The 24,262-nt window shown below is 46.1% G+C and overlaps 1 protein-coding gene across 2 annotated transcripts in view; it reads right to left on the minus strand.

Moving 5' to 3' along the window:
• LOC137371209 (rho guanine nucleotide exchange factor 17-like) overlaps positions 1-4,952 on the minus strand; it is a 522,466-nt gene extending 517,514 nt beyond the window's left edge. For both annotated transcript variants that reach the window (XM_068033382.1, XM_068033383.1), the window contains exon 1: positions 923-4,952. In XM_068033382.1, coding sequence (XP_067889483.1) covers positions 923-4,945 — 4,023 coding nt within the window. In that variant the 5' untranslated portion in view covers positions 4,946-4,952. The remainder of the gene's footprint in view (positions 1-922) is intronic.
• Positions 4,953-24,262: the final 19,310 nt, after the last annotated feature.

Consider the following 24,262-nt stretch of genomic DNA (forward strand, 5'->3'; position numbering starts at 1 on the left):
GTTTGTTTTTAACGTTGCTTCTAGCTGTATGATAACAGCGCAAATGTTGAACATAAAATGCTTTTTCGTTCACATTTCAGTCTCTTCATCCCACAATGACTCAAAGGAAACCCAGTGCTACCAAACTGGAGAACCCACTTGCTCTTCCGGCTCATGATTGCACAGTCCAAATTTCAATGTTTACTTTTCGGGAAACCACCTCATCCTTGCTGAGCCTTGTCAAATCATTGCTGAATGCTATTGGTTCAGAAGGAAGCCACAGGTTGTAGCAAGGACTAAGTGTTTGACAGTGCATGGAGCCTCAGTAACATCCTGTTGTCATTGATAATATAGGAAATGAAGAACTCAAAGATTTAAATATAGTGAAGAGCTGGTTAACATTTATACATTGTCTCAACTTTGTACGCAGGTGTTGACAGTTGTCTTTGCTAGCCACACAAATACATAGGGTACAGCCATGGGGTGTCTGGCTTTTACACCAATTGCATTAATTTATTTCTCTTAGTAAAATCTCTTTCACCTTTCAAAAAAAGTACTGCAGCACAAACTCTGTTGCTGGAAAGTAATTTAGGAATTTAGACAATTATTAGATGTTGGTTGGGTTCTAAAAGTGAGGGGGAAAAATCTGACTGTAAATATAATGGATCCTATTGAGCTGAACATTAGTTTATCAGTTTTCCCTTCACTGTAATACGAAAAGACTGCCTGATTTCAAAAAATGCACCATGTTTACGTCCAAAGCAATGCCTAAAAGTGAAAATGCCACATTTAAGTTTTGTGTCTGCTTGAAAAGGTATTTTTAACAACACAGGAGGTTCAAATAAAAACTCATTTCAGTGTGCAACATTTTCAGTATTTCTAGAGACCAAACTGACAGAAAAAAAATCACAATGTAAAACAATCTGAAGCCCAGTTCACTTACCACTTGAGGTTTGCTTTTGTTGGTGCTTGCTCCTAATTCCTCATTTGGTTTTGATAGAGAGGGCACTCGGGGTTCGGTGCTGGTTGGCGTACCAGGAGCCGAGTTGGACAAATCCACTGGTGGTTGAAGGGACGATTCCCCTTTCAAAATGTACTGCTTGGTGACGTCTTCCAAGGACGGAGTTTGTGCAAGGGGAAACTGCTTTCTGGATTGTCTCGTGGGTTCTGGGGTAGCGACGTGAACTGGCTGGCTACAAGACAAATGGGTTTCTGGGGCAATAACTTTAGAGGCAATGGGAACAAAATTGGCAGGCTCACTCGTGTGCCTTATATGCTTGGATGAAGGCCTCGTTTTGAGCGGTGGAGACTGATCCATCTCGCCCAACATCTCATACTTTCTACCCTCCTGTTGCGTGACCCTGTTATTACGCTTCTTGGAGCTGCGCCTCATTGATCGTGGAGAAAGAACTTCTGCTAGCTTTGGGTGCAAACTGAAGTTCTGCAAATTTGCTTTATCCTGTTCCTCAATGACCTGTAAGGGCAGTGTGCGTTCAGACTGTGAACGGGGCTTCCTAACCTGCTTAGAAAACTCCTCCAGGTCCCCTACTTCATCTCTCTGCTCAGAAAGGATTGGCTCACTGCTAGATGTTGGAATCGCCTGTTCCATCTCAGTTATCGGCTCACTAGGTCCCTTAAACCCTGGGGTACTCAACTCACCTCTCCGACTTGGATCGCTGAGCGATTTCTTTTTCACCAACTTTCCATTACCTTTTTCATCGATCACTTTGTCCATCGTTCCTGGTTCCCTAACTATACGCTGGATCACCGTGTTGTAGTCCTTTAAGCCATCACTGCACACTGACAAGTCACTGGCTGCGCTTCCTGTACATTCTGATAAGGCAGTGGCTGAACATTCCAGGATGCCACCTTTGACTGAGTTTAACGAGCCCAATAAGTTGCTGTCAACAGAGAAATTTTCAGTTTCTTCTGAGCACTTCCTATGTGGCATAGGGTCACTGAAAGATCTGTAGGTGTCGCCACTGGACTCTCCATTGCTCCCGTTGCTGGAATCAGATCCATTGCTGCCACCAGGAGGAAATTTCCTTCTGCGTCGAATAGAACTTGGAGTTGAAGGAGGATCCAGAGTGACTGGAGCAGCAGTTTTATTGTACACCACATCTCCTCCTATTGCAACACTCTCATAACCAGTCCTCACTGCTGTCATTGTAGGAGCCATGCCTTGGCTGACAAGCAGATCTTTTTTATCCTCCTTACTGAGGCCGCTGGCTTGTTTTCGCGCCAACATGTGGCTAGGAATTTCCTTATACAAGGTGCTGCTGGATCCAGTCTCAGGCTCGGTAACAATTCCCTCATCTGTCATGCTAGACTCAGGACCCGATAGATCGTCGGCCGATTTCCCACCAGATAAATTCTCCTCCGAGCCACCCCTTTTCACATTCTCCAGATCTTCGTCTGCTGTAGCAACTGGCATTTCAGTGTCTTTCTGAAACTGCGCATCGTCCTCCGCATGTTTATGACCTTCTGTGTCCTTCTGATCGAGTTCATGGGGAGATTCTTTCTGAGACCACATCATGTTGATTTTCTCAAAAAGCTGCCCCGCTTCCTGGATGTACTGAACCTGCATGTCGACGGGGGGCAGCACGTCCTCACTGCTCTGATGGACCATGCCTTGGCTTTCTCCCTCTGAAGCAGAATCACAGTACCCTATATTTGCAAGCATGACTTCTGAATTACTGGGTTTCATTAGATTGCGAGCTATTGGCCTGCGTGTCACTGGCTTGTCAGAATACGTGAAAGATTTGGCACGCCGTAGAGTGGCAGTGAGGTCTTTGAGAGTAGGACGTCCACCCGCAGCCTGCTGGTTTAAAGAATGGAGTGAGCCCCTGCCTCTTCCCACTGAGGCCAGCTCATGTTGCCACTTTGTGTTTTGGCACGGAGTGCCTCCAGTGCGATCATGATTAACCCCATCACTGTCAAATTCCTCCTTTTCTTTTCTCCTCATCCTGAGCCCTGAAAAGTCTGATTTAAGAAAGCTAAACAAAGTCAGTGTTTCAGATGCTATGTCAGGATTTGACATAGACTTCCTGTGCTTAGATTTATCAGTGCTACATTCATACTGTGGACTCACACTCCCTGTTGAACTCTCAGTCATTACCTTGACAATCCCAAAAGGCAGCTTAGGTCGAGAACGCACTGATGGTTTCAAATGCCTTGCCGTCTCATCTCCGCGACCAAAGCTTGTTGATCGATGCATGTTCAAATTCCCTTGAAAGTTCCTGCTTAATCCAGAATAGTGGTCTTCCTCCTTTAGTGTTTCAGCACTGGAGTACCTGCTGCTGCTCCTGGAACTGCTGGGACTCTGAAGGAAAGACTGGATGTTGACTTTTGCAACTCTGGAGACCATCGGTATGGGTGACCCTGAAGTGCTGTGAGGCAGATTTGCAGTGGTGGGTGTTCCACTATCTCCAAGCAATCCGAGAGACCTTTTATGGCTCTGTTCAACTTTGCTTGCCTGGCAAGCTGCTGAGACACAATGTTTCCTCTCAATTGGAAGAGTTGCCAAGCTACACGGGGCCGAACAGACCAGTGCCGGGGGATCTGATTCAGCTGATTGCTGTGACTTCAAACCTTCCTCACATTTATACGGGAAGTGCTCCAAATGACCATGTCCAAGACCTCCTTCATGCCTTGCCAGAGATTCACCTAAGGGAACATCACTGTCAGACTCATCTTTATTCCCCACCACGATACTGGCTTTCTTTTTCCTCAGTGATCTTCTCTTGACATCCCTGAGAACCACAGGTTGATCTTCCTCACTCCCTGAAGACCGGTCCTGGGACCTGCTAACCTTCCCAACTTTGCTGCTGCAAGTGCTGTACTGCACCAGATCTCTGTTGTATCGCTCCTCGTCGCTAGAGCTTGCCTGTGTGCTAGTAGTAGTGGGGACAGCCTGTGGTTTGGAGCAGTTATGTGTGGAATGTAAACTATCCGATTCCTGTCTTCCCTCTTGTTTGTACAGACCAGAGGAACGCCAAGTCAACCTCAGAGCTAATGGGAGGGAGCTGCGAGGTGGTGGGGGCGGGGGTGGGGGTTTGGAGCCAGTTTCACTCCAGCTGAGGGTCTTTTCCTCGCTGCCAGCTGATGAATGAGGCGGTGGGTGGCCAGAGAGAGCTACAGACCTGGAATGGGCAAGGCTGGCAGGGCTGCAGGCACCTTCCTCCTGAGAGCATCTGGCAACCTGGCTGGCAAGTTCAGTCTCATCGGGAGACTCCCCCCAGGGGAAGGAGCTGGTGGGATCAGCCAGTTCGCAGGTGAATCGTTGGGGCTTTCTCAAACTGCTCTCTCCAAACAGTTTGAGGATCTCGGTGACACTGGGCCAGTTGGCACCTTCGTTCGAGCTGGTGGTGGGAAGTCTCTGCGGGTCAGCAGCCAGGAGCTGATCTCCCTGCTCCTCCAAGTTCATCCTCAGGCCACCTTGATCCCTCTGGTCAGAAGTGGCCGCCACATTAATCGGAGTCTCAAGTCCCTTCTGCCAGAGCACAGGAGTGAAATCCTCAGCAAGCCCCTCCAAGCTCTCCGGATCGCCTTCCCGTTCTTTCTCCTGAGTTGCTTTGGTCTCTGTCACCTGCTCCCGTTCTGTAGCTCTGCTCTGAGCTGAGGGTCTCGGGGCATTGGGAGGCGGGGAGCTCTCGCCACTGTCAAACAACTCCGAGAGCTGTCGGATGGACGGTGAAATCTGGTGGCTCCTCTTAACCTCTGGGCTGGAAACGTTGGCAGAAAGCAGTTTGCAAACCGAGCGGATTTTGCTTGCAGACCTGGCGGACGCTGGCTGACTCCTTTCTCCAGCAGAGAGCGAAACTGGTGGGGGCTGGGCAGAACTTGTTAAAAGTTTGAACTTCTGCTGGCTCTCATCAGCCGGGCTCTTGGCCCTCCATTCGCTTAAATATTGGAATGAAACACTTCTATACACATTGACTTTTTTCCCTTGATCTTTTTCCGCCATCGTTTCTCCCCCCCCCCCCCCTTTTTTTCTCCCCCTCACATCCACTGCTGCATAAGTCGTTTTTTGCAAAGCATCCAAGACATTGTTGACCTATTTGTTCTCCCCTCAGTTCGGCCCCAAGTTAATAAATACTCACAAAACTAGTAAATAAAAGAGCAATCCAAGCGAGGAAGGAACAAGCAGTGACCTTTCCGACACTTCTCTCGATTCTTGATCCCAGCCATGCAGTGCACAACAAAGTTCTGCCAAAAAAAACTATGTTCAGCTCCCAACTTTTCGCGTTGTGCCTTCACTTTTTGAAACTGACTCGTCGCCCCAGACTCAATCCATTTCCACTCGGAAATTAACAGCATTTTTTCGAGGTGCAAGCTCCTTTGCTGTTACCCATTGATTGTTTTTTTTTCTCCAAAAAAAATCTGCTGTCCACTTTTGCGTGACTTTTGTCTCTTTTTTAAAAAAAAAACATGCAAATAAACTGCTCTAAAAGGGGCGGAGAAAGTCAGCAAGGACAGCCTATGGGTGCAAACTTAGAGGAGGGGGAAAAATGTTCCCCTCAATTTTATTTTGAAGAAACTTTCACAACAATAAACGAGCTTCTGCTGCTTTTGTCGCAGTTTTATATATTCATATGCATGTTAACCGGATTTCAGCATTGAATCATGAATCATGTTTCTGCCTGTACATATCTTCAAGGATTGGTTCTCTTTGTGCCTGAGACCCCTGATCCCCACCCCTACTCCATCACCATGGTTTACATGGTTACTGTAATTAATCAGGCTGTACAAATCTCGCTTTCTTTTACCAGGCTTCACCGTATACCTCTGAAAACGTGTTTTTTGTTTACGACATAAATTATTGTAAAGTGACACGCTCCAGTGATAATCGGCAAAATGTTTCCAAATTGACGTTCACTGGTCAAAAGGAAGACTTTATCGCCCCCAAGTGATCATGTGTGTCTTATGAACAATAACCAGACAGTGATTGGGTTTAATTGTTGCTGATTCATTAAAATCTAAATAAACGTGATCACTTTTCACATTGTATATGAGATTTTAATGTTACTGACTGTGAACATATATTTATGCATTGGTTGAAGGAGCAGGTACTAAGCTGAGGCAATAACAATAACATACGAATTCGGAGCAGATGTAGCCACTCGGCCCCACCAGCCTGCTACGCCATTCAATAAGATCATGGCTTTTTTAAATTCATTGATGGGATGTGGGCGTCGCTGGCTATGCCAGCATTTATTGCCCATCCCTAATTGCCCTCGTGATGGTGGTGGTGAGCTGCCTTCTTGAACCGCTGCAGTCCATGAGGGGTAGGTGCACCCACAGTGCTGTTAGGAAGGGAGTTCCAGGATTTTGACCCAGTGACAGTGAAGGAACGGCGATATAGTTCCACGTCAGGATGGTGTGTGACTTGAAGGGGAACTTGCAGATGGTGATATTCCCATGCATCTGCTGCTCTTGTCCTTCGAGGTGGCAGAGGTTGCAGGTTTGGAAGGTGCTGTCTAAGGAGCCCTGGTGATCTGATTGTAATCTCAACTCCACATTCCCACCTATCGCCGATAACCTTTCACCCCCTTGCTTATCAAGAAACTATCCACCTCTGCCTTAAAAATATTCAAAGACTCTGCTTCCGCTGCCTTTTGAGGAAGAGAGTTCCAAAGACTCACGACCCTCTATGAGAAAAAATTCCTCCTCATCTCTATATTAAATGGGCAAACACTTTTTTCAGTAGTGACCCCTAGTTCTAGATTCTCCCACAAGAAGAAACATCCTTTCCACATTCGCCCTGTCAAGACCCCTCAGAATCGTATATGTTTCAATAAAGTAACCTTTTACTCTCATTCTTTGGCCTCCTTATCTCGAGAGACAATGGGTAAGCGCCTGGAGGTGGTCAGTGGTGTGTGGAGCAGCGCCTGGAGTGGCTATAAAGGTCAATTCTAGAGTGACAGGCTCTTCCACAGGTGCTGCAGAAAAATTTGATTGTCGGGGCTGTTACACAGTTGGCTCATCCCTTGCGCCTCTTTTTATTTTCCTGCCAACTGCTAAGTCTCTTCGACTCGCCACACTTTAGCCCCGCCTTTATGGCTGCCCGCCAGCTCTGGCGAACGCTGGCAACTGACTCCCACGACTTGTGATCAATGTCACAGGATTTCATGTCGCGTTTGCAGACGTCTTTAAAGCGGAGACATGGACGGCCGGTGGGTCTGATACCAGTGGCGAGCTCGCTGTACAATGTGTCTTTGGGGATCCTTCTTCCATGCGGCTCATGTGGCCAAGTCATCTCAAGCGCCACTGACTCAGTAGTGTGTATAAGCTGGGGATGTTGGCCGCCTCGAGGACTTCTGTGTTGGAGATACGGTCCTGCCACCTGATGCCAAGGATTCTCCGGAGGCAGCGAAGATGGAATGAATTGAGACGTCGCTCTTGGCTGACATACGTTGTCCAGGCCTCGCTGCCATAGAGCAAGGTACTGAGGACACAGGCTTGATACACTCGGACTTTTGTGTTTCGTGTCAGTGCGTCATTTTCCCACACTCTCTTGGCCAGTCTGGACATAGCAGTGGAAGCCTTTCCCACGCGCTTGTTGATTTCTGCATCTAGAGACAGGTTACTGGTGATAGTTGAGCCTAGGTAGGTGAACTTTTGAACCACTTCCAGAGCGTGGTCGCCAATATTGATGGATGGAGCATTTCTGATGTCCTGCCCCATAATGTTCGTTTTCTTGAGGCTGATGGTTAGGTCAAATTCATTGCAGGCAGCCGCAAACCTGTCGATGAGACTCTGCAGGCACTCTTCAGTGTGAGATGTTAAAGCAGCATCGTCAGCAAAGAGGAGTTCCCTGATGAGGACTTTCCGTACTTTGGACTTCACTCTTAGACGAGCAAGGTTGAACAACCTGCCCCCTGATCTTGTGTGGAGGAAAATTCCTTCTTCCGAGGACTTTAACGCATGTGAAAGCAGCAGGGAGAAGAAAATCCCAAACAGTGTGGGTGCGAGAACACAGCCCTGTTTCACGCCACTCAGGATAGGAAAGGGGTCTGATGAAGAGCCACCATGTTGAATTGTGCCTTTCATATTGTCATGGAATGAGGTGATGATACTTAGTAGCTTTGGTGGACATCCGATCTTTTATTGTAGTCTGAAGAGACCACGTCTGCTGACGAGGTCAAAGGCTTTGGTGAGATCAATGAAAGCAATGTAGAGGGGCATCTGTTGTTCACGGCATTTCTCCTGTATCTGACGAAGGGAGAACAGCATGTCAACGGTCGATCTCTCTGCACGAAAGCCACACTGTGCCTCAGGGTACTCTCATATAATAAAAGCAAAATACTACGGATGCTGGAAATCTGAAATAAAAGCAGAAAGTGCTGGAAACACTCAGCAGATCTGGCAGCATCTGTGGAGAGCGAAGCAGAATTAACATTTCAGCCTCTTACTCTTCTAAACTCCAGCAGATACAAGCCTTTCATCAGAACGATTCTGATACAAGTCCAACCTTTCCTCATAAGACAACCCATTCATTCCAGGTATTAGTCTAGTAAATCTTCTCTGAACTGCCTCCATTTACATCCTTCCTTAAATAAGGAGACCAATACTGTACACAGTACCAGATGTGGTCTCACCAATGCCCTGTATAACTGAAGCATAACCTCCCTACTTTGTATTCAATTCCCCTCACAATAAACGATAACATTCTATTAGTGTTCCTAATTATTTGTTGTACCTACATACTAACCTTGTGTGATTCATGCACTCGGACACCCAGATCCCTCTGCATCTCAGAGCTCTGCAATCTCTCACCATTTAGATAATATGCTTCTTTTTTATTCTTCCTGCCAAAATGGACAATTTCCCACTTTCCCACATCATACTCCAATTGCCAGGTCATTGCCCACTTACTTAACCTATCTATATCCCTTTGTTAGCCTCCTTATGTCTTCTTCACAACCTAATTTCTTCCCTATCTTTGTGTCATCAGCAAATTTAGCAACCATACCTTCAGTCCCTTCATCCAAGTTATTTATATAAATTGTAAAAAGTTGAGGCCCCAGCACTGATCCCTGTGGCACACCACTCATTACATTTTGCCAACCAGAAAATGACCCACTTATGCCTACTCTCTGTTTCCTGTTAGCTGGCCAATCTTCTATCCATGGCAATCTTGTATCCCCTACACCATGAACTTTTATTTTCTACAATAACCTTTGATGTGACACCTTATCAAATGTCTTCTGGAAATCTAAGCACAGTACATCTACTGGAAATCTAAGTACAGCACATGTTACTTCCTCAGAGAACTCCAATAAATTGGTTAAACATGATTTCTCTTTCATAAAACCATGTTGACTCTGCCTGATTACCTTGAACTTTTCTAAGTGCCCTGCTATAATGTCTTTAATAATAGCCTTTAACAGCTTCCCTATGACAGAAGTTAGGCTAACTGGTCTGTAGTTTCCTGCTTTCTGTCTCTCTCCCTTTTTGGATAAAGGAGTTACATTCACTATTTTTCAATCTAATGGAACCTTCCCCGAATCTAGGGAATTCTAGAAAATTAAAACCAATGCTTCAACGATATCACTAGCCACTTCTTTAAAGACCCTCGGATGAAATCCATCAGGACCCGGGGACTTGTCAGTCCACAGCTCCAACAGGTTGCAATAAAAGCAAAATATTGGGGATGCTAGCAATCTAAAATAAAAACAGAAAGTACTGGAAATACTCAGTGGGTCTGGCAGCATCTGTGTCGAGAAAAACAGAGTTAATGTTTCAGGTCTGTGACCTTTCATCAGAACTATTCTGCTGAAAGTTCACAGACCTGAAACGTTAACTCTGCTTCTCTCTTCACAGATGCTGCCACACCTGCTATTAAAGCATGAATTGGAACATAGGAACAGGTGTAGTCCATTCAGCCCCTTGAGACTGTTCCGTCATTCAATTAGATCATTGCTGATCTGATTTGTAACTCGATTTACCCACCTTGGTTCCATATCCCTTAATTTCCTAACCTAACAAAAATCTCTCTCTCTCAGTTGTAAAATTTTCAATTGACCTAGCCTCAACAGCTTAATGGAGGGTGCGGAGGAGGGGGGGGGGGGAACGAGGTGGGTGCAGGGGGGAGAGGTCCAGATTTCCACTACCCTTATTAGAGCTAAAGGCTAACAAGTCCCGAGGACCTGATTGCCTGCATCCTAGTGTCTTAAAAGAAGTGGCTGCAGAAATAGTAGTTGTGATCTTCCAAAATTCCCTAGGTTCTGCAAATGTCCCAGCAGATTGGAAAATAGCTAATGTAACAACTCTATTCAAGAAAGGAGGGTGACAGAAACCAGGAAACTATAGACCAGTTAGCCTAACATCTGTCATAGGGAAAATGCTAGAATCCATTATAAAGGAGGTTATAGCAGTACATATAGAAAATCATAATGCGATCAGACTGAGGCAGCATGTTTTCAAGAAAGGGAAATCGTGTTTGACTAATTTATTAGAGTTTTTTGAGGAAGTAACAAGCAAGGAGGTTAAAGAGGAACCTGTAGATGTGGTGTACTTGGATTTCCAAAAGCCATTCAATAAAGTGCCACATCAAAGGTTACTACACAAAATAAGAGTTCATGGTGTAGGGGGTAACGCATTAGCATGGATAGAGGATTGGTTAGCTAACAGGAAGCAGAGACCCATAAATGGGTCATTTTTGGATTGGCAGGATGTGACTAGTGGAGTGCCACAGGGATCAGTGCTGGGCCCTCAACTATTTACAATCTATATCAATGGCTTGGCTGAAGGGACCAGGTGTATGGTAGCTAAATTTGCTGATGACACAAAGATAGATAGGAAGGTAAATTTGAAGAGGACATAGAGTCTACAAAGGAATATAGATAGATTAAGTGAGTGAACAAAAAGTTGACAGATGGAATATAATGTGGGAAAATGTGAACTTGTCCATTTTGGCAAGAAGAATAGAAAAGCAGAATATTATTTATATGGAGAGAGACTGCAGATCTCTGTGTTACAGAGGGATGTGGCTGTCCTGGTACATGAATCACAAAAAGTTAGTATGCAGGTACAGCAAATGATTAGGAAGACAAATGGAATGTTGTCATTTATTGCAAAGGGAATAGAATATAAAAGTAGGGGAGTTTTGCTACAGCTGTACAGGGCCTTCGTGAGACCACATCTGGAGTACTGTATACAGTTTTGATCTCCTTACTTATGAAAGGATAAGATTGCATTAGAAGCAGTTCAGAGAAGGTTCACGTGACTGACACCTGGGATGGGGGGTGGTGGGGTTACCTTTTGAGGGATGGTAGGAGTGACCACCGCATAGTCCTTGTGGAGACGAAGTCCTGTCTTCACATTGAGGATACCCACCATCGTGTTGTGTGGCACCACCACCGTGCTAAATGGGATAGATTTCAAACAGATCTGACAAATCAAAACTGGGCATTCATGAGGCACTGTAGACTATCAGCAGCAGCAGAATTATATTCAACCACAATCTATAACCTAATGGTCAGCATGTCCCCCACTCTACCATTACTATCAAGCCAGGGGACCAACCCTGGTTCAATGAAGAGTGCAGGAAGGCATGCCAGGAGCAGCACCAAGCATACCTCAAAATGAGGTGTCAACCTGGTGAAACTACAACACAGGACTACTTGCATGCCAAACTGCGTAAGCAGCATGCAATAGACAGAGTTAAGCGATCCCATAACCTACAGATCAGATCTAAGCTCTGCAGTCCTGCCACATCCAGTTGTGTATGGTGATGCGCAATTAAACAACTGACAGGAGGGGGAGCTCAGCACATCAGTGCAAAAGACAAGGCTGAAGCATTTGCATCCATCTTCAGCCAGAAGTGCCACGTGGATGACCATCTCAGCCTCCTCCTGAAGTCCCCAGCATCACAGATGCCAGTCTTCAGCCAATCCGATTCAATCCATGTGATATCAAGAAATGGCTGAACGCATTGGATACTGCAAAGGCTATGGGTCCTGCCAACATTCCGGCAATAGTACTGAAGACTTCTGCTCCAGAACTAGCTGTGTCCCTAGCCAAGCTATTCTAGTACAGCTACAACACCAGCATCTACCTGGCAATATGGAAAATTGCCCAGGTATGTCCTGTCGAATCCAACCCACCCAATTACCGCCCTATCAGTCTGCTCTTGATCATCAGATGGAAGGGGTCGTCAACAGTGCTATCAAGCGGCACTTGCTCAGTCGCACTCAGTCTGGGTTCCGCCAGGGCCAATCAGCTCCTGATCTCATTACAGCCTTGGTCCAAACATGGACAAAAGAGCTGAACTCAAGAGGTGAGGTGAGAGTGACTGACCTTGACATCAAGGTAGCGTTTGACCGAGTATGGCATCATAGAGCCCTAGCAAAACTGGAGTCAATGGGAATCAGGGGAAAACTTTCCACTGGTTGGAGTCAAACCTAGCACAAAGGATGATGGTTGTGGTTGTTGGAGGACAATCATCTCAGTCCCAAGACATTACTGCAGGAGTTCCTCAGGGTAGTGTCCTAGGCCCTACCATCTTCAGCTGCTTCATCAATGACCTTCCCTACATCATAAGGTCAGAAGTGGGAATGTTTGCTGATGTTTGGACAATGTTCAGCACTATTCCTGACTCCTCAGATACTGAAGCAGTCCGTGTCCATATGCAACAAGACCTGGACGACATCCAGGCTTGGGCTGATAAATGGCAAGTAACATTTGCGGCACACAAGTGCCAGGCAATGACCATCTCAAAGAAGAGAGAATCCAACCAACTCCCCTTGATATTCAATAACATTACCATCGTTAAGTCCCCCACTATCAACATCCTGGGGGTTACCATTGACCAGAAACTCAACTGGACCAGCCACATAAATGCTGCAACTACAAGAGCAGGTCGGAGGCTGGGAATTGTGCGTCAAGTAACTCACCTCCTGTCTCCCCAGCCTGTCTACCAGCTACAAGGCACAAGTCAGGAGTGTGTTGGAATACTCTCCACTTGCCTGGATGGGTGCAGCTCCAACAACACTCAAGAAGCTCGTCACCATCCAAGACAAAGCAGCCTGCTTGATTGGCACCCCATGCATCACTTTCAATACTGACTCCCTCCACCACCAACACACAGTAGCAGCATCATGTACCATCTACAAGATGCACTGCTGTAACTCACCAAGGCTCCTTTGACAGCACTTTCCAAACCTGCGATCTCTAACACCTAGAAGGACAAGGGCAGCAGATGCACGGAAACACCACCAATTGCAAGTTCCCCTACAAGCCGCACACCATCCTGACTTGGAACTATATTGCTGTTACTCCACTGTCACTGGGTGAAAATCCTGAAACTCCCTTCCGAACAGCATTGTGGGTGTACCTACCCCACATGGACTATAGCAGTTCAAGAAGGCAGCTCACCCCACCTTTTCAAGGGCAATTACGGATGGGTAATAAATGCTGGCCTAGCCAGCAATGTCCACATCCCACAATAGGAATTAAAAAAGGGAATTTCTGTGGGGAATTGTTATGTTTCTCCTCTCAACAGTCCTTGATGATGTGACTTATTATTGGCTGAAATGTGCATAAATGAGGTTCTCCCTGACATCCCTTGCATGTCTCTCCATCGATGACGGTGTCGTTGTCTTTATTGTCCTTCTCCTCAGCCTCTTCATAGTCATCCTCATCTGAGGAGGACTGATATTCCTCCTATTGCTCCACCTGCAGAATGCTGCTGCTTCTAATTGCCAGGTCGCGCAAGGCACAGTAAACAACGATTATTTGTGACACCCTCTGTGGTGTGTACTGATCAGCCCCTCCAGACTAGTCAAGGCAATGGAATTACATTTGAGCATGCCAATGGTGTGTTCAATGATGGCTCTGGTGGATGCATGAGCGACATTGTACCTCTTCAGCAGTGCTTGGGGATGACATACTGGTGTCATCAACCATGTACAAAGGGGGTAACCCTTGTCACCCAGGTTCCATCCGTCCAGTTTGGCCGGTTCCTCAAAAAACCCCCGACAGTAGTGAGTTCCTCAAAATGTACGAGTCATGACAGCTCCCTGGGAAACGTGCGCAAACATGCATGATTCTTCTCCTGTGGTGGCAAACCAGTTGCATGTTTAAAGGATGGAAGCCTTTGTGATTGACAAAGATAGTAGGCTGGTCCCAGGGATCTCTAATGGCCACGAGTACCCTTGCACTCTAGGGAACCCAGCAATGGTGCCGAAGGCCGCAGGCCTTGCTGCCTGGCTGTCTTCATCTACAGGTAAGTAGATGAAATCATTGGCACATCGAAAAAGGGCTTTGGTCTTCTCTTTGATGCATGGGTCGCAGATTGTGAGATGCCACCATTCGTGACTCCTCAGATACTGAAGCAGTCCGTGTAGAAATGCAGCAAGACTTGGACAATATCCAGGCTTGGGCTGATAAGTGGCAAGTAACATTCGCACCACACAAGTGCCAGGCAATGACCATCTCCAACAAGACAGAATCTAACCATCTCCCCTTGACATTCAATGGCAGTACCATCGCTGAATCCCCCACAATCTACATCCTAGGGGCTACCATTGATCAGAAACTTAACTGGAGTAGCCATATAAATACCGTGGCTACAAGAGCAGGTCAGAAGTTAGGAATCCTGCAGCGAGTAACTCACCTCCTGACTCCCCAAAGCCTGTCACCATCTACAAGGCACAAGTCAGGAGTGTGATGGAATACTCTCCACTTGCCTGGATGGGTGCAGCTCCAACTACACTCAAGAACCTTGACACCATCCAGGACAAAGCAGCCCATTTGATTGGCACCCCATCCACAAACATTCACTCCCTCCACCACCGACGCACAGTGGCAGCAGTGTGTACCATCTACAAGATCACTGCAGCAACGCACCAAGGCTCCTTAGACAGCACCTTCCAAACCTGCGACCTCTACCAACTAGAAGGACAAGGGCAGCAAATGCATGGGAACACCACTTGGAACTATATCGCCGTTCCTTCACTGTCGCTGGGTCAAAATCCTGGCACTCCCTTCCTAACAGCACTGTGGGTGTACCTACCCCAAATGGACTGCAGCGGTTCAAGAAGGCAGCTCACCACCACCTTCTCAAGGGCAATTAGGGATGGGCAATAAATGCTGGCCTGGCCAGCGACACCCACATCCCATGAATGAATTAAAAAAAACATATGCCACCCGTAGATCCCTGGAAGAGCTGCTGGAAAAGAATTGAGTGCAGCAGTCACCTTGAGAGCAACTGGCATGGGATTCCCACTGAATCCGAGCAGCTGCAGGTCATGCTGCAGGATCCTACAAATTTCTGTGACCATTTCATGTGACATCCTTAGGCATTTCTGGCATTGCCTCTTAGACATTTGTAGGTAATTTGTCCACGTCCTGAGGATGTGATGACGTGCCAGTGCCCGTCTATGACAAGGACGTTCCTCGATGTTATATTTCGGAGCATCCGCATCTTCCTGTTCTTCCCGTTGCTGGCATTCAGGCATCATGAGTTGAGGGAAGAGAGTCCTCCTTAGTCTCTCTCTTGCTCGTCTGCCCGTGGTACTAGACAAATGGGATGTATGAGACCCATGTCACTGTGGCTTTTCTGAACAATAAATAAGCCAAGCGCAGTGATTCAGGCCTCTGTTGACACTGAGCTGAAACATCAAGGCAATGAACAGCTCCCTTATATCTTCAAATTGCAGCCAGATAGAAGACACACCCACTGTCATTTGCCTCCTCCCACTCTCCTTGCAATCTTTGAGTGTCCATGTGGTTCCCATTATCACTGGAGAAGATGGTGCATGTGGAATTCAGGGCAAGTCTTCCCACCTTCCAACCTTCTCCTGCAACCTGCCAGCTTGAACCCACCACCCTTGACCCATCCAATGCTACCCTTACCCTTCCCTCCATTACCATTGAGCCTTCCCCCATTACCATGCACAGTGTAATAATCAATGTATTCCTGCCATCCCACCCACCCCCCTCCGTTCCTACTCACGTTGACTCTTATCCTTGAACCTCCTCACATCAAACTGTCCATTGTTGCTGAGTCCCATTCCCCTCCATATGAAGTTGTCAAATATCCACCCATTAGTTTTGACCTTTCCCCCTACAGAATCCATTTGACCCCATTGACTGTGACCGTTCTCTCTGCCAGTCAGTACCCTTAATGTGCCCCACAGCTCCCTGCCATTGAAACACTCATCCCTCCCTTTAGACCCTTGCCAAATATCTTCACACAGTACTGATCTAATCCACCCACCACCCCCGCAGCCAACAATATGCATTTTCACCATCAACATCAACCATTCAGCAACCTGGACCCTCCACTCCACCCTCCCCTGCTCCTCCAAGCACCTGATCGCCTCACCCTTCCCTCCCCATCTACCCTCCCTGCTCCTCCATGTACCCGATTGCCCCATCCTTCCCTCCCCGACTACCCTCCCTGTTCCTGCATGTTGCTCCCGCCAATGCCTTCGCCACCATCCCCTGAGATGATTCACCCTTGCTGCTGCAGAGCTTGGAGCCATTCCGACGCTAGTGCGGAGGTAAACATCCATTGCAATGCTAGCATTAGTTTAGCGGATGAGTTAGAGAGAGAAGAGCACAGTCCTGCAACTCAACTGCACAAAGCCGACTGTTGCACACCACGTTGAAACATTTGTGAACTGGGTGGCACAGGAATATCACTTGCCGTTACTCTGGTAGATAGGTCTAAATTGTAACTATGCATAGGGTAATGAGTATTCATGTTATTTAAATGAACGCAAAGCTGCAATCTGCCACCGCGCTGGGGCATCCCCGGAATGCTGCAAACCCGCTGCCAACTTAATTCCTCTAAAATGTCGGAAATCCGTGAAAACACCTCCCACCTAGTTATATCATCCCACATGCCACCAAATCCGCCAAGGCAGACGGCATAAAATTCCCCCCATTGTATTTGGTTGAATGTGGGTGGGCTAGTGAAGAAAAGAAAAAGCAGTCCAGGTTCCCAATGCTGATAAATAAAGAACTGTGCATAATTTAGCAACTCAACCATCAGTCTTTTTTCGACAATGATTTCTATTTTCATATTAGGATGTGTTGCCATTTTGCAGACAAGCCTTTCTTTCCACTCAACTTCCACATGTTTGTTTAATTACAATGTATTCAGTAAAGCTCTATTTTACTGTTATCCCAAATTAAAAGCTGCTGCGAAGGGGTGGTGGTAAAACAGGATGTAACAATCTGATGGTTCATCTACTTTTCAGCATATATATGAGCCTTTGACAGTTTTTGAGTCCCTGTTGGTACACTCAACCAATCCTAGACTGAGTAATTGTAAACTACAGGTCATAACAACATGGCGAATTTCTATATTATGCTCACAGGATAAATTTAATTTTTTTAAAAAGGCTTCAGAGACTTAGTTGGACACCAGATTATAAACCCGATGGATCCTGATCCATCCAATTTCAATTCGTAAGAAATTAGATACATTTTAGATAAAATTTTAGCAAGGTCAAAATAAGCAAATTTAAACTGGTTTCTGTAAACTGTTAGATTTATAGACATTGCAACAAAAAAAATTCAGCTAAGTGTACGAATACATACAGCTCCATCTGTAGCCATTACAACGTTAAATTGCATGAGGAATTTACTCCTGGAAGCGAAAACTTTGGATCTCCACAGTAACCCTTTGAACTAAAACTATTCAAATACTATACCCTTTATAAAACAATGGTTGGGTTCATTTGTAGTTTCCTTTCAGACAATGACGGTCACATAGAACCAAATTATTCGTATTGCCTAAAAACTATTTGAAGATGCAAAGTCCAGCCAGTCCAGCAAAGTGATCCACTATTTTTATTAACTGCCTACACTTTCAGCCTGCCCCACTTTTAACTTCTTTAGACTTTGGCAACTTCTCATTTGAGGTCTGCTGTCTTTTAAATATGACTAAATATTACATATAATGACTATCCCACCAGTGGGTCCTGTTAGCAGACTCTTGTGTTTTTCCATTTTCTTGAAGGTGTGCGAACTTCTTGAGTCAGATACCCTAGAGCATCCTCACATACTTTTGAAATTTATCTCCATTTGACAGTTCTATTGACAGGAACTCTTGAACCTGGGGTATACTAGCTCCTTAGTTCTTTATGCTAATTATACAATTCCACTGCATTTACAAGTTGCTGCAATGAGGAAGGACTCCATGTGTGAAATGGTGCATAGTCACATAAAAGCACCTCGGAGGAATTTATTATTTACCTAAAAAGTAGCATTAAAGTAACAATGAGAATTAAGTACATAAAAACCTACTGCTTTAATCTGGCTTCTATATAATTCTACTTTTTAATAAATGTAAAATTAGTAGTTTAACCTGAGCTATACAACCTTTCAGTGTAATGCAGTATATGATGGCAGTCCATACTATTTCTAGTGCATAGCCCAACAGTAGAAAGCCTCTTTGTTTGGCCTGAAGTAACACTATCTCAGATATTTGAAGGTGAATTTCCACTGGGGTTTGCACCATTTTCTGAGGTTTTTGCAGCTCTTCTGTCGAAGTTACAGCAGACAAGTGGGAAAGTGGGAGACCCCCACAGAAATTGACCCTCTATTTAGTGTTCAAGAACAAGCTAGGAAGAATAGGAGTGTCTGTGGAAGCTGACTTTTACAGTGAGCATGAGCAAACAGTATTGGAAAGTCGTCAGACTAACAACAAACATTACTTTTCCCTCTGCGACCCAGATTTAAATCCAGCCAGACTGACTGGATGAACAAGTCTGATGGCTGTAAGTACTTCATGTGAAAGAGAATTTGGTCAGTTTCATCCTGATCCTTAGGAGGAAACACAGGGCAAGCCGTTCATAATATTGTGCTATATCTTAAATCTTACTTTAAAAGGTCACAAGATTAATTGGTGTGAGAAATGAAAAAGATTGCGTAGGTGTAGTGGAGAAGGAGCTAAGATTGCAATGAAAATAGGTCAATGAACTTTCTCCTGCACAAAGCCAGCCCATATGTGCCCTGGGAGTACTTCATGCTGAGACCAGTACAAAATCATCCATATTATCAATTTATAAATATAAAAATGGCCTGATCTTGCTCTCAGCAGTGAACAGCACTTGTTCTTGGACTTTCTAATAATAAAAGCAAAATACTGCAAATGCTGGAAATCTGAAATAAAAACAAGAAATGCTGGAAATATTCAGCAGGTCTGGCAGCATCTGTGGAGAGAGAAGCAGAGTTAACGTTTCAGGTCAGTGAGCCTTTTATGGCTGTTTGTGCTGGAAGTTCATGTCAGCTAAACATCCAAAAGGTGAAGCACCCTCTACAGGGCATCTGAGACCTGTGTGAACAGGGCACACAACTGTGTATCTCCTTAACCAGTCAGATTGAAGAATCATTAAGGAGCAGTGCATACTCTGAACCAGGAGGCCTCGGTTAGAATATGGAGTTCAATGTCAAATCAGATACAGAAAGTGAAATAAAGAGAGGGAAAGAAAGACTGGTTTGAGAGAGAGAGAGAGATAAAAGAGTCAGAAAGAAAAAGTTTTTAAAAATTATTATATTTTTAAAAATTCTCCAACAATAATTACATCGGAATGAGAAATTCTACACTTGTAAAGGTTAATTTTCAGTGCCAGAGATTGTTTGACAGTAAGTAAGGCTCACCATGTGTGGGGACAGAATAATATGGGGACATTTAAGGTGAAATAATTAATCAATCATGTACTACTAACAAACTAACCTCGCAGCTGCAGAGACAGCTTATCAGAATTGACTTCATAGTTTCAGGGCTGCACAGACAGCTTATCAGTAGAAGTAGACTAACAAGCAAAAACTAACAGGACAGCTGCAAGCTGCTTCAAAGTAGCCCATTGTATAGCAATCAGCCTAACGGTCCAAGGAGATAGGAGGGATGAGAAACTGCTAGAGGGGAAGATGACAAGGCAGTACCCCAATCAGGCCATGACACCAAGAAACTGCAGAGTTTGTAAACCAATTGGGAACATAAAGGGGGTGTCATTGATTTGTATGAAGAACTATAAGAAAGGCTTGATTTCCCTGCTGAGGAGAGGAGAGGAGAGAAGAGCCCAGGTGTTGTTGTTGTTTGCTTTGCTGATGATGTAACCAAGAAGTACTGCAATAAAGTTTCTTAAAGCTACAGTCGGACTTTGTCTCTCTTTGTGTAACTAATGGGATCCAACAACTTGGCATAGTCAGCAGGATCGCTGGAGGATAAAGACTGAAGCCACAGACATCGGACCTATCGGCACCCCCAGAGGTAAGGACCCCTCTTAATGTTAAAAGTCCTTCGTCATTGTCTAAATTTCAGTTCCCTGCCACGCGATCCCGAACTTGGCGGTATTTGACGGAAATACACTTTCTTGTGCGGCTCGAGACCCCCTTTCTAGACGTCTAACTTGGCGGTATATGATGAAATACCTACTTGGCGAAAAGCCTGACGGTTCGAGCCCTACTTCCCTACCTGAATGGATAAAATGACAAACGAAGGCAACCGACAGTTACCAACTACCGTCAAAGGTGGGCAGGCCCCATCTGACGTTCCCGAAGATGAAATACTTCGGCAGTTGAAAGAATATGTAGAGCAACAGTTTAATCTGGCTAAAGCATACACCGAAATTGGGCAAAAATATGGTGCGTCCACGGGACAGTGGTCCCTGGAAGATATAAAGAGAGTCTGGGGAAAAACAACCCGTTTAAAGGATAAAGAATGGACCCAATGGTCCCTAGCCGTAATGGGCCAGATTCGGCAGCGCAATGAGATTATGCGACAAGCCCAATGTGATCGCGACCTAACGAGTGCAAAGGATCAATTGAAGATGGTCTGCGAACAACTGAAAATTGAAAAGCTTGCAAAGGAAAAGCTAGAGGCTGAAAAACAATCTGAAAAAGAAAGGCTAGACATTGAAATTAAAGAGCTTAAAAAACAACTACAAGACCAGCAGACGACCCAACCGAAGGAACCGGGACAGCTCTGCAAACCCCGCCGACCTCCACGAACCCCGCCGACCACCTCCAACTAACTTGTATCCGAGTTTGAAGTCGTTACAAACGGAACAACGGAAGATGCAACTGCATGAAGCAGGTCTAGCCGAGTCTTCCAGTGAAGAAAGTGACAATGATGATGGGTTACCGTTTCCGCGACTAGCTCCCCTTAAACAGAAATGCGTTAAGGTCAAGATGGAAAAGAAGACTGTGAACGGTAGCGAGGTCACCACGGCCGAGCACAACGCGTACTGGACACACGTCCCGGCTTCCCCTAAGAAAATCGGCAAGTGGTCCACAAGATTGCCCGACCTGAAGAAAGGGGGTCTGAAAACGTGGGAGGAGCTGGAACGATTGAAGGGAATTTACGATCTCCATCCATGGGATGGGGTACAGATTCTGACCGTAATGGTGCCCGGGCGAGCGAGCCGAAAGCTAAGGAGAGAGGTCCAAATTGCTTTGGGTGAAGATGGTCAGCTATTAGACGCCGGATGGACTGCGATTAACAAGTGGTTGCGAGAGTTTTGTCCTGCAAAAACGGACTGGGGCAAAATTGCAGCCTGTCAGCAGAAGAACTCAGTGGAAGTGTGGGAGTACGAAGAGAGGTTCAGGTCCACCTGGGTGGAATACTCAGGGATAGTAGACCCTACTCCAGAGGATCTGGACGACACCAGTTATGGACCCTTAAAAACCGCTTTTGTTGATGGACTAAAGCCAGAACTATCTAAAATACTGAAGGCCACTCTACCAGAGTGGAACACAGTAAGAGTGAAATACTCAGAGTTAATTGACAGATGCGCTCAGCTGGATAGGGATATGGGAGTCAAGCTTCAAGCCGTGCAGATGGATCCAGTACCGAAAGAGCCTGACAAAGAACAAGATAGGCGACCCGGCCCCTGTTATTACTGCGGGAAGGAAGGCCATTGGGCTAAGGCGCGTAGAGCTAGAGGACGAGGCAGAGGACGCCAAGGATGCAACCCGGCACCCAAACCAGCTCCCTCCACTGATGCCAACAACCTCTTTGAGAAGTTCAAACGATTGACGCCCCAGCAACAGAAGGAATTGTCCTCCTTAATAAATGCGACAAAAAACTAAAGGAGCCCTCCCTTGCCCTTTCGGCGCCTCTCCTAGTGCTAGTAGAACATAGAAAAGATGGATTGTATGTAACTGCGAGGGTGGGTGATCAAGACATTGACTTCTTATTGGATACCGGAGCCGAATTAACGTGTCTACCTCAACAATACGGAAACTCCCTACCGATGGACGGTAAGACTAAAAGAGCTTACGCAGCTGGGGGCAATGGGTTGGTAATTAAGAGGACCCAGCCCGTACGCATGGGTCTTGGTCCGCACGAATTGATAACACCGGTCTGGGTAGGTCCGGTGGACCAAGCACTCCTCGGTATGGACGTTCTCACTCAGCTGAACTCCTCGTTGCATTTCGAAGGCGGCCAGGTAACTTGGTCTATCAGAAGTTTGAAGAAAGAGCAGCTGAGGGAACACCCAATATGGGCCCAGGATAAGAACAATTGTCGGCTACTCCAGATGGAACCGGCAACGTTTACGGGATCTGCTCCGCCCTGTACTAAGCAATACCCCATCAGTCAAACATCTATTGCAGGAATCCTACCCATAATTAGACAGCTAGAGGAGCGAGGCGTGCTGGTTAAAACACACAGTACCTCAAACAGTCCTGTGTGGCCAGTACGGAAGCCAAATGGGACTTGGCGGCTTACTGTCAACTATAGAAGGGCTAACCAGTGTATTGATCAAAAGGCCCCTCTGGTAGCTGACCCCTCTACAGTATTTAATGCCCTGAAGCCGGAACATGAATGGTTCTCTGTTATCGATATGGCCAACGGATTTTGGTCGGTGCCACTGGCACCCTAAGTCCAACCATGGTTCGCCTTTACAGTACAACAACAACAGTACACCTGGACTCGCCTGCCGCAGGGTTTCCACAACAGCCCCACGGTATTTCATATGGCCCTACAAAACCATTTGAGGGAGTTACCTTCCATGTACTCCACGGTCATTCAGTACGTTGACGACATCCTGTTAGCCTCTGAGACAGAAGAACAGCACGAACAAGATCTGCGTACTCTGCTGGACCACCTTCATCAGAGAGGACACAAAGCCAGTATCGACAAAGCGCAGATAGCAGAAGGAGAGGTCGTGTACCTGGGACAAAAGATTTCGAAAGGAAAAAGGGAACTCACCCAGGACAGGACCGCCGCCATTCAGGCTGCCAAACTGCCCACCACTATCCAGGAGCTTAGGTCCTTTTTGGGTTTGTGTAACTTCAACAGAAACTGGATCGACTGCTACACACAGCTGGCTCAACCATTAACCGACCTCTTGAAGGGAAAGCGGGCCTCTAAAGAATCAGTTACCCTAACCAAAGAACAACAAGAAGCTTTTGAAAACTTAAAGAGGGCTTTGTGCTCAGCGCCAGCCCTAGGAATCCCCAACAACGGGGAACCATTTACCCTGTTTGTACATGAAAAAGAGGGATATATGACTGCCATACTGACACAGGAGCATGGGGACAAACAGAGACCTATTGGATACTATTCGAAAAGACTGGACACTGTCGCCCTAGGATGGGGCAGTTGTTGAAGAGCTATGGAAGCTACGTGTCAAGCAGTGATGGCTACTGCAGGTCTGGTGTTAGATCAAAAGTTAACCGTTAAGTGTCCGCACACAGTCCACACTTTGCTATCTTTGAACAGAGTATCTCAAGTGACCGCAGCCAGATGGACAACAATCCTAGAGGCTCCTAATCTCCACATCATCCGGCCAGCCCGGTAAATCTGGCGACTATGCTCCTGTGGCCTGAAGAGAGGGAGGAAGAAGGATATGATTGTGTGGAGATTATGGAAGAAACAGAGGAGACAGCCCTAGCAGCAGAGGAAGCATTGCTCAACCCAGATTTAATCCTATTCACAGACGGCTCATCCTTTGTTGACAACGGTACACAGAAAGCAGGATGGGCAGTTACAACCCGACATGAAGTTGTGGAAGTGGGATGCCTGTCTTCAGGGACATCGGCCCAACAAGCCGAACTGCGAGCCCTGTCGGAAGCGTGTCGAATAGCAGAGGGGAAGACAGCTAATATTTACACAGACTCACGGTATGCTTTTGGAGTCGCTCATGACTTTGGTCAGCTGTGGCGCAAGAGGATTTCTCACCGCAGCTGGTACACCTATTCGAAATGGGAAAGAGGTCTGAGACTTACTGGAGGCGATGCAATTGCCACAAAAGGTATCCATTTTGAAATGTAAAGCCCATACGAAAGACAACACCATAGAGGCAAAGGGGAATGC

The sequence above is a fragment of the Heterodontus francisci genome, chromosome 6, assembly GCF_036365525.1.
Source record: "Heterodontus francisci isolate sHetFra1 chromosome 6, sHetFra1.hap1, whole genome shotgun sequence".
NCBI classification, from domain to species: domain Eukaryota; kingdom Metazoa; phylum Chordata; class Chondrichthyes; order Heterodontiformes; family Heterodontidae; genus Heterodontus; species Heterodontus francisci.